Source organism: Oncorhynchus clarkii, chromosome 17 (genome assembly GCF_045791955.1).
Source record: "Oncorhynchus clarkii lewisi isolate Uvic-CL-2024 chromosome 17, UVic_Ocla_1.0, whole genome shotgun sequence".
NCBI classification, from domain to species: Eukaryota; Metazoa; Chordata; class Actinopteri; order Salmoniformes; family Salmonidae; genus Oncorhynchus; species Oncorhynchus clarkii.
The window spans coordinates 62,194,361-62,205,676 of record NC_092163.1 but is presented as its reverse complement, the minus strand read 5'-3'; the positions used below and the strand labels follow the sequence as shown (position 1 = coordinate 62,205,676).

At 45.3% G+C, this 11,316-nt stretch overlaps 1 protein-coding gene across 4 annotated transcripts in view; it reads right to left on the bottom strand.

Annotated features, from left to right (window-relative positions):
• Positions 1–299: 299 nt before the first annotated feature.
• The window catches only part of LOC139371223 (FYVE, RhoGEF and PH domain-containing protein 5-like), a 65,149-nt gene continuing 54,132 nt past the window's right edge, over positions 300–11,316 (bottom strand). For 2 of the 4 annotated variants that reach the window (XM_071111433.1, XM_071111431.1), the window contains exons 11-20: positions 6,441–6,512; positions 6,174–6,242; positions 4,334–4,417; positions 4,113–4,192; positions 3,887–3,983; positions 3,509–3,646; positions 3,051–3,290; positions 2,824–2,925; positions 2,236–2,390; positions 300–2,156 (exon numbers count right to left, since the gene is read on the bottom strand). In XM_071111433.1, coding sequence (XP_070967534.1) covers positions 2,120–2,156; positions 2,236–2,390; positions 2,824–2,925; positions 3,051–3,290; positions 3,509–3,646; positions 3,887–3,983; positions 4,113–4,192; positions 4,334–4,417; positions 6,174–6,242; positions 6,441–6,512 — 1,074 coding nt within the window. In that variant the 3' untranslated portion in view covers positions 300–2,119. Of the gene's footprint in view, positions 2,157–2,235; positions 2,391–2,796; positions 2,926–3,050; positions 3,291–3,508; positions 3,647–3,886; positions 3,984–4,112; positions 4,193–4,333; positions 4,418–6,173; positions 6,243–6,440; positions 6,513–11,316 lie in introns of all 4 variants that reach the window. The other 2 variants (XM_071111432.1, XM_071111430.1) reach the window with 1 other exon arrangement.

Below are 11,316 nucleotides of genomic sequence, written 5' to 3'. Positions count from 1 at the left end.
ATTGCTCTAAACAGGGCTGGTAGATTAGCTCTTCATTGCTCTAAACAGGGCTGGTAGATTACCTCTTCATTGCTCTAAACAGGGCTGGTAGATTACCTCTTCATTGCTCTAAACAGGGCTGGTAGATTACCTCTTCATTGCTCTAAACAGGGCTGGTAGATTACCTCTTCATTGCTCTAAACAGGGCTGGTAGATTACCTCTTCATTGCTCTAAACAGGGCTGCCAGATTAGTTTATTAAAATGCATCAGAATCTCTCATGGCTTCACGTTAGAAACAAATTACTATCTAGTCTTCTGATTTTCTTTAGGAATGTTATATTTTTCAAAAAACCACAGTATTTTTCTGTCCAATTAGTGCATACAGCAACACGCATAACCACCAAACCAGACAGGCAAAAACAACTCAAGCCAAGGACAAATCGGCTTAAATCTACAGTTTTAAATAGAGCTATAGCCGAATGGAAAAAAGTAAATCCACCTACAAGAAAAAAAACAACATCTAATGTGATAGACCATATAACTGGACAGGAAATAGAAAACATCTAATGTGATAGACCATATAACTGGACAGGAAATAGAAAACATCTAATGTGATAGACCATATGACTGGACAGGAAATAGAAAACATCTAATGTGATAGACCATATGACTGGACAGGAAATAGAAAACATCTCATGTGATAGACCATATGACTGGACAGGAAATAGAAAACATCTAATGTGATAGACCATATGACTGGACAGGAAATAGAAAACATCTAATGTGATAGACCATATGACTGGACAGGAAATAGAAAACATCTAATGTGATAGACCATATAACTGGACAGGAAATAGAAAACATCTCATGTGATAGACCATATGACTGGACAGGAAATAGAAAACATCTAATGTGATAGACCATATGACAGGACAGGAAATAGAAAACATCTCATGTGATAGACCATATGACTGGACAGGAAATAGAAAACATCAACTGAATGTTAAATCTGTTTTCTGTCAGGTATTTTAATATGTTCAACTACCACCAAGCTACTGCAAAATATAGTTAAATTACTAGTTAAACTACATGCAGTTCACTACTCCCCAAAACGGATGAATTATAATTTGAATGAATGATAATAAGGATAATAACGTCACGTCAGGCACATTCTTTCAGCCATAACACACTGCATTCAAGTGGAGACTATTGGCCCATAAAAATGTAGTCACCCTTTTAAAAATGTTTACAAACTATACATTCAGCTATGAAATATACTTCAAAATGATGTTTTGTTGAATAATACTAATACTGTCTGTAACATTTCACATTCTGTCATTGTTATTACAGGTGTAAACCTACGGTGTAAAATAAGTACGTTTACATAGAGTACAGAAAATACATTGTGCATGATGTAACATCATGTAATAACATTTCTGTACAAATAATTATTATATCTCACTTCAAAATATGGGAATTGAATATTACACTATATATTCCAAATATGACATGACTCTTATATGTTCTCATACAATACATAAGCTGTTCATATTAACTTGGTATTGTTTAAACAGCATCAAAAAGCCTATGATATCAAAAACAAAACCCATACCAAGTTGTTCTATACACATCCATACACATCCACATACACATCCATGGTAGAAAAGGAGAGTCAGAAAGTAAAGGTAAGTCTGTGAATGTACATGTCACTGGAGACTGTCAATGGAAAAAGTTGTAAAAACACATTGTCTATGAGCTTTCCGACACAGGAGCGGAATTTGTGGCATGTTGTGGCATGCAGTATACTCATCTGAGAGGTTTTCACCTTAGAGACTCCCAAGCAGTAACCTCACGCTTGGATGTTTGCCCCACACAGAGTCTGCATGATCTTCTTTCTGCCTGTAGATGGCATCCATGTCAAAGATGCTTTTGCACAGAGACGTGTATTCTTCCAGAGTGAGAATTGGTCCAGTGCATTAAGGGATGGATTATAAGAATGCTATTCAAAGTCCTTCAAGAGAAAATACGTTTTCATAGATATTCCATTTAGGCATTGTGAGGGACAGCTGTAAACCAGGACAGAGAGCGTAGGTAGGTAGGTGATGCACAGCAGGGTCAGTCTGTGCAGACAGGCAGATGTTATAACACTGTGGCCTCCTCCATGGCATTGACCCACCTGTGAAACACAAGTGAACTACATGAACACCATGGACCTGTGTGTGTGTGTGCGTGCGTGTGTGTGTATTTATCCTGACCTGCGGGCAGTGTGCTGGTCATCTGCTCTAAAGGTGTAGTATAGAGTCTTCTTGTGGTAGAGCTGAAACACGTTGAAGCTCTCCTCACCCTCTGGCCTCTCTGTCAGCTTCACTGTGAAACCCTGCAGGGGCAGACTCTCACATGCCACCTTGTCCTGTGTTGAGCGATAGACAGAGAGAGAGAGAGAGGGAGGGAGAGACGGACAGAGAGAGAGAGAGAGATAGAGGGAGGGACATTCATAAGGGACAAGTCACATATTCAGCTGTATATACCAATGATATTTGTAAAACATTCTGAGAAGCATGGAAACTAACTGCTCAATTGTATTCTTGAGTTCAGTTGTTAATGATACTGCTTGTTCGAAATGGTAGCTACAAAGCTTGATACAAAAACACACAATAAACAGTACAAAAAAAGAAAGAGAAAGAGAGCACAGAGAGACTATGTAGAAGCTTTTAAGAGAGTCAAGTATAGTATAGGCATAATGTGAGTATATTAAGGGTGTGTGTGTGTATGTGTCTCTGTTTGGGGCTGGTGTGGGAGACTCTGTGCCCCCTCACCTCACGTGCTGTGAAGGTGTAGAGCACCTTGTCTTTGAGGATGAACCACAGCCTCTTCCACTTCCTCTTGCTCTTCTTACGCCGTTGCAGGCTGCCAGTCATGGCCGAGTCCTCAGCCCTCAATGCCACCTGTAACAAAGACTCACAGGTCAACACCAGGAAGTTAGCAGGATCTACCATAGCTGCCTGCATCAGTGCAGAACGTCATGACAACAAAGATAGGTCAAAGGTCAAATGTGATGAATATTGCAGACCTGGTTGAGAGGGGAGGTGCTCTTCCGGCTTCTCCACAGGCTTGGGGGCTGTAGGCTCTGGAACACAGCTGAGAGGGGCCGACTGGCCCGGTGGGTGCAGGGGCTGGAGTTACCACACGCCCCTGAGATACTGACACCTATCTTCCTGAGCTCAGCGTAGCAGTGGTCACACACTTTGGCCATTCTGTCTTTGAGGTACTTCAGAGGGTACCTGTTCCTGGAGCAGGCACGACACACAACCTGGGTTTGGATAGAGAGAGAGAACAGGTATGAGAGTGGAGAGAGAGGGGTGATCCGGGGAGTGTTAAAGCATAGGTAGAGAGCGATTTTCTGGCAGGATAATGTAAAACAGTGGGTTGGGCTGGGGTCAGGATGTTGTCCTGTAACAGCAGTGTGAGTGAGGGGTCCTAAAGCAGCAGTAGGAGTGAGGGACGCCTACAGTAAGGTGTGTGTCTCACCTTCCCACAGGCGTTGCAGTGGTGGCGTCTCAGGGTCATGCTGAAGTCAGAGGTACAGTTCATACACATCATCACATGGGACACGGGCACCAGCACTGGAGCTGCCTCCCCTAGGGCCATCCACAGCTTCTCACGTCCCTGCATGGGGAAACAACATTACCACAACGTTACCACATTCTCACAACAACGTCACTGCAACGGTACAACAACATTACCTCAATGTTACGACAGCGCTACGACAATGTTACAATAACATAACAACAATGTTACGATAACATTAACCTTATTTGCATTTCATACATTTCACACGTAAAATGTTATACAAGTGAGCTTCAATGGTATGTCCTGTACTGAGTCATTCAGGGGTGAACTCATTACCTCACTGCAGGGGCCACCAAAAGTACACAGGCCTGCAGCATGGTCTGCTATGGCCCGACTCAGTGTGTGAAACCAGTCGTCCCTCTCTCCACAGGAGCTAGGGACACAGAAACAGATATGTGTTGAGGCTGTACACATAATTATACATATGTACATAAATACTGTATCTATCCAATGGACAAGCCTTGTACAAAGCCCCAGACAGGTGTCCTCTGCTTTGACTCACCTGGCTGACAAGGTGATGGTGACGTCAGACACCTCGATCCTCAGGGCATTGAGCACGTTGTCTATGACAGGTATACTGACCTGGGAGAACAGGACACACAGCACAGCATAGCACATTCAGCACACAGTGAGCACACACACACACACACAAGACACGACAGAGCCAGAGGTCAGGGGTGAAGGGTCTGGGAAGGTCATCTCTGTAGGAGGGGGAGGACTCACCTTCATCCCAGACAGATAGAGAGTGTTCTTCAGCCTGTATTTACCATCCTGTTGAGGGTAGGTGTACAGCATCACATCATTCATCTAGTGGCGACAGAAGCAGATGGTTACAATCATAGCTTATTGTTTGCATGGAAAGCCTGACTGCTAGCCAGTATATCTCATTCAAATATCTGGCTAGTGTATCTCTGATGCCACAGGGGGGCACTATAAGCTTTTGCAATTCATGGGGAATCTCCTGAGTCGCACAAAAACAGCTTTGGATCTCCATATTATTCACACGCTTACCCCTCAAACCAGACATTCCCATGTAACACACAACAAAGGCTACATGATAAAAAGTCACCAATGTTTATTTGCTCATCACACCCAATATACTGTAATCCTCAGAACTTCAGCCTATTATGTTAAAGGGCCATATTTAGAGTGGGACAAAAGTGGTGACATCATTGGTCACACATAATGTTTGCTCAAAACTGATCTGGATGGAGGCTCTGAGAGCATGCCTGATCTGGATGGAGGCTCTGGAACCAGCCACCACAACAACAACACAAGCTCAGCAGGGACAAAACAGGATGTGACCCTACAATCCTGACTGTGACCTCTAGTGGTGCTCACACTGCAGGCCTATGCCACCCTGCCTCAGGCTCACACACTCACTCTCAGTAGCAAACTCACCACATACAGATTGCTCAAAATGACCCCAGGCAAGAGATGTGTACCAAGTACAACCTATAAATTCCATTTTGACCAAGCATTAGATGCCCAACTACAACACATTCACTTTCCCAACACGTTTCTCTTCCTCTCTTCTGCTTCAAGTAGAAGAGAGGAAGACAGTGTGACAGTACCTCTCTCTTCTCCATCCTCCCCTAATCCCTTCCTTCACTCATGGCTCTCTCCTCTCTAAGACTCCCCTTTGGTTACCATGACAGTGCCTTGATGGTTGTTGAGCGCTGTTCCTCAGTTTCACTAAGTGAGTGATGGCTTTCATCCTCTCTGTTTGGACTTTCCTTAAAGGCCCATATATTATACCTGCTGCCCCCTTCCAGCCATCTACTCCAGAGGAGCTACTCAGTTACTCACACACACATCAGTCTCTCAACCATCACTCATAAACAACCCAGTTTAGAGAGACATGGAGAGAGAGACATGAAGACACTAGGAAAGTGAAGAAGCAGAGAGAAAATAGCTCCTCAATGGGCCTTTCTCCCTCTCATCTCCCATCTCTCTGATTCCTATTCTCTCTTTCTTGAATTGTTCAGCTTATTTGTGTTTAAAGTGTTATTGTCTATACTACTGTGTGTGCATGTGTGTGTCTGTGTGTGTGTGTGTGTGTGTGTGTGTTTGACTGCTGAAGAAACAACTGAATTTCACAATATATTAATTCCTACACTTTTCTTCTGGCCCATCTACTTCCTTAAGACTGAGTTTTTATGTCTCCCCCCCATCCAACAGAGTGTTTGGCCTTCACAGCCCTGTCAGTCCCCTCTCTGCACAGGAAGCCAGCATCCAGTAACCCACACCAAACATCCTGTGAGTAAGCAGAGCCCTCGAAAACAAGCCCTGAGAGAGGGAGGTCCCTGGCTGGGTGATGGTGGGGCCCTGTAGCCTTGTCCTCCTGCCCCCCAATACATTCTGCCTCTCTAGGCCTCCCCGCTTTACAACTCTCTGCCTAGCCATGTCTCCCTCTATATCTGATTGCCTCTACCAGCCTGGACGACACCCCACCCTTCTATGATCAGAATAACCACCATGTGTGAAACTGAAATATTAGATAGTGAAAGTTATAGTTCTAATGATACAAGGAGAGCATAGTAGTTAGACAGGTTGTAGTTACCAGAAACAGGTGTCTGGGCTGTCTGCTTTTCCTCGACACTTTCCTTAGTGTGCCTTCCTTCACAAACACCTGCAAACACACAGAGAAACAGAGACGATGTTAGCAAGAGGGGCTGCCTATACTGTAGTATCACTGGGCTTTTAGTTCCTGTGTGGGAATCCAAGTAGGCCACGGTCTGAGATTGCTATTATTCACTGTTTATGTTATGTTTGTGGAACAGAGTAACACTGTCCAGAGATGGAGAGGAGAGAGGCAGACTGATCTCACCCTTCCTGGCTTGAGTAGATCTCTCTTGCCTCTGACACTGTACTCAATGTGGACCAGCCGCAGCAAGTTCTCCTGTGTGTCAGAGAGAAAGGGCGAGAGAGAGACAAAGATAGGAGAGTGAGAGAACGAGGGATTTTCCTGTGAGAGATGGAGAAAGAAAGAAACTCTCCTTGTCTGTTTGTGAATGAGAAGGAGGGCGGCGGAAAGGGATGTGCTGCTGGAAGCTGAAGGGAGTGGAGCAGATAGAGGGATCCTAAAGGGAGTGGAGCAGATAGAGGGATCCTAAAGGGAGTCGAGCAGATAGAGGGATCCTGAAGGGAGTGGAGCAGATAGAGGGATCCTAAAGGGAGTGGAGCAGATAGAGGGATCCTGAAGGGAGTGGAGCAGATAGAGAGATCCTAAAGGGAGTGGAGCAGATAGAGGGATCCTAAAGGGAGTGGAGCAGATAGAGGGATCCTGAAGGGAGTGGAGCAGATAGAGGGATCCTGAAGGGAGTGGAGCAGATAGAGGGATCCTGAAGGGAGTGGAGCAGATAGAGGGATCCTGAAGGGAGTGGAGCAGATAGAGGGATCCTGAAGGGAGTGGAGCAGATAGAGGGACCCTGAAGGGAGTGGAGCAGATAGAGGGATCCTGAAGGGAGTGGAGCAGATAGAGGGATCCTAAAGGGAGGGGAGCAGATAGAGGGATCCTGAAGGGAGTGGAGCAGATAGAGTAATCCTAAAGGGAGTGGAGCAGATAGAGGGATCCTGAAGGGAGTGGAGCAGATAAAGGGATCCTGAAGGGAAAGGAGCAGATAGAGGATTCCCGTGTGTGTGTGACGGGGAGGGGGAGATAGTGAAGAGGATTTGTGGAGGGAGTCAGTGTGTGTTTGAGTAAGAGAGGGAGAGATAAAGAGAAAGGGGGAAAAAAAGAGAGAGATGATAAACGGGAGAAATGGTAAGGATTATGTGAGAGATGGGAGAGATGGTAAGGATTATGTGAGAGACGGGAGAGATGGTAAGGATTATGTGAGAGACGGGAGAGATGGTAAGGATTATGTGAGAGACGGGAGAGATGGTAAGGATTATGTGAGAGACGGGAGGGATGGTAAGGATTATGGGAGAGATGGTAAGGATTATGTGAGAGACGGAGAGATGGTAAGGATTATGTGAGAGACGAGAGAGATGGTAAGGATTGTGTGAGAGACGGGAGAGATGGTAAGGATTATGTGAGAGATGGGAGAGATGGTAAGGATTATGTGAGAGACGGGAGAGATGGCAAGGATTATGTGAGAGACGGGAGAGATGGTAAGAATTATGTGAGAGACGGGAGGGATGGTAAGGATTATGGGAGAGATGGTAAGGATTATGTGAGAGACGAAGAGATGGTAAGGATTATGTGAGAGACGAGAGAGATGGTAGGGATTATGTGAGAGACGGAGAGAAGGAAAGGATTATGTGAGAGACGGGAGAGATGGTAAGGATTATGTGAGAGACGGGAGGGATGGTAAGGATTATGTGAGAGACGGGAGGGATGGTAAGGATTATGGGAGAGATGGTAAGGATTATGTGAGAGACGGAGAGATGGTAAGGATTATGTGAGAGATGAGAGAGATGGTAAGGATTGTGTGAGAGATTGGAGAGATGGTAAGGATTATGTGAGAGACGGAGAGATGGTAAGGATTATGTGAGAGACGAGAGAGATGGTAAGGATTATGTGAGAGACGGAGAGATGGTAAGGATTATGTGAGAGATGGAGAGATGGTAAGGATTATGTGAGAGACAGGAGGGATGGTAAGGATTATGTGAGAGACGGGAGAGATGGTAAGGATTATGTGAGAGACGGGAGAGATGGTAAGGATTATGTGAGAGACGGAGAGATAGTAAGGATTATGTGAGAGACGGGAGAGATGGTAAGGATTATGTGAGAGACGGGAGAGATGGTAAGGATTATGTGAGAGATGGAGAGATGGTAAGGATTATGTGAGAGACGGGAGGGATGGTAAGGATTATGTGAGAGACGGGAGAGATGGTAAGGATTATGTGAGAGACGGGAGGGATGGTAAGGATTATGTGAGAGACGGGAGAGATGGTAAGGATTATGTGAGAGACGGGAGGGATGGTAAGGATTGTGTGAGAGACGGGAGAGATGGTAAGGATTATGTGAGAGATGGGAGAGATGGTAAGGATTATGTGAGAGACGGGAGAGATGGCAAGGATTATGTGAGAGACGGGAGAGATGGTAAGGATTATGTGAGAGACGGGAGGGATGGTAAGGATTATGGGAGAGATGGTAAGGATTATGTGAGAGACGGAGAGATGGTAAGGATTATGTGAGAGACGAGAGAGATGGTAGGGATTATGTGAGAGACGGAGAGAAGGAAAGGATTATGTGAGAGACGGGAGAGATGATAAGGACTATGTGAGCGACGGAGAGATGGTTAGGATTATGTGAGAGATGGAGAGATGGTAGGGATTATGTGAGAGACAGGAGGGATGGTAAGGATTATGTGAGAGACGGGAGAGATGGTAAGGATTATGTGAGAGACGGGAGGGATGGTAAGGATTATGTGAGAGACGGGAGAGATGGTAAGGATTATGTGAGAGACAGAGAGATGGTAAGGATTATGTGAGAGACGGGAGGGATGGTAAGGATTATGTAAGAGACGGGAGAGATGGTAAGGATTATGTGAGAGACGGAGAGATGGTAAGGATTATGTGAGAGACGGGAGAGATGGTAAGGATTATGTGAGAGACGGGAGGGATGGTAAGGATTATGTGAGAGACGGGAGGGATGGTAAGGATTATGGGAGAGATGGTAAGGATTATGTGAGAGACGGAGAGATGGTAAGGATTATGTGAGAGATGAGAGAGATGGTAAGGATTGTGTGAGAGATTGGAGAGATGGTAAGGATTATGTGAGAGACGGAGAGATGGTAAGGATTATGTGAGAGACGAGAGAGATGGTAAGGATTATGTGAGAGACGGAGAGATGGTAAGGATTATGTGAGAGACGGGAGAGATGGTAAGGATTATGTGAGAGACGGGAGGGATGGTAAGGATTATGTGAGAGACGGGAGGGATGGTAAGGATTATGGGAGAGATGGTAAGGATTATGTGAGAGACGGAGAGATGGTAAGGATTATGTGAGAGACAGGAGGGATGGTAAGGATTATGTGAGAGACGGGAGAGATGGTAAGGATTATGTGAGAGACGGGAGAGATGGTAAGGATTATGTGAGAGACGGAGAGATAGTAAGGATTATGTGAGAGACGGGAGAGATGGTAAGGATTATGTGAGAGACGGGAGAGATGGTAAGGATTATGTGAGAGACGGAGAGATAGTAAGGATTATGTGAGAGACGGGAGAGATGGTAAGGATTATGTGAGAGACGGGAGGGATGGTAAGGATTATGGGAGAGATGGTAAGGATTATGTGAGAGACGGAGAGATGGTAAGGATTATGTGAGAGACAGGAGGGATGGTAAGGATTATGTGAGAGACGGGAGAGATGGTAAGGATTATGTGAGAGACGGGAGAGATGGTAAGGATTATGTGAGAGACGGGAGAGATGGTAAGGATTATGTGAGAGACGGAGAGATAGTAAGGATTATGTGAGAGACGGGAGAGATGGTAAGGATTATGTGAGAGACGGGAGAGATGGTAAGGATTATGTGAGAGATGGAGAGATGGTAAGGATTATGTGAGAGACGGGAGGGATGGTAAGGATTATGTGAGAGACGGGAGAGATGGTAAGGATTATGTGAGAGACGGGAGGGATGGTAAGGATTATGTGAGAGACGGGAGAGATGGTAAGGATTATGTGAGAGACGGGAGGGATGGTAAGGATTTTGTGAGAGACGGGAGAGATGGTAAGGATTATGTGAGAGATGGGAGAGATGGTAAGGATTATGTGAGAGACGGGAGAGATGGCAAGGATTATGTGAGAGACGGGAGAGATGGTAAGGATTATGTGAGAGACGGGAGGGATGGTAAGGATTATGGGAGAGATGGTAAGGATTATGTGAGAGACGGAGAGATGGTAAGGATTATGTGAGAGACGAGAGAGATGGTAGGGATTATGTGAGAGACGGAGAGAAGGAAAGGATTATGTGAGAGACGGGAGAGATGGTAAGGACTATGTGAGCGACGGAGAGATGGTTAGGATTATGTGAGAGATGGAGAGATGGTAGGGATTATGTGAGAGACAGGAGGGATGGTAAGGATTATGTGAGAGACGGGAGAGATGGTAAGGATTATGTGAGAGACGGGAGGGATGGTAAGGATTATGTGAGAGACGGGAGAGATGGTAAGGATTATGTGAGAGACAGAGAGATGGTAAGGATTATGTGAGAGACGGGAGGGATGGTAAGGATTATGTAAGAGACGGGAGAGATGGTAAGGATTATGTGAGAGACGGAGAGATGGTAAGGATTATGTGAGAGACGGGAGAGATGGTAAGGATTATGTGAGAGACGGGAGGGATGGTAAGGATTATGTGAGAGACGGGAGGGATGGTAAGGATTATGGGAGAGATGGTAAGGATTATGTGAGAGACGGAGAGATGGTAAGGATTATGTGAGAGATGAGAGAGATGGTAAGGATTGTGTGAGAGATTGGAGAGATGGTAAGGATTATGTGAGAGACGGAGAGATGGTAAGGATTATGTGAGAGACGAGAGAGATGGTAAGGATTATGTGAGAGACGGAGAGATGGTAAGGATTATGTGAGAGACGGGAGAGATGGTAAGGACTATGTGAGAGACGGAGAGATGGTTAGGATTATGTGAGAGATGGAGAGATGGTAAGGATTATGTGAGAGACAGGAGGGATGGTAAGGATTATGTGAGAGACGGGAGAGATGGTAAGGATTATGTGAGAGACGGGAGAGATGGTAAGG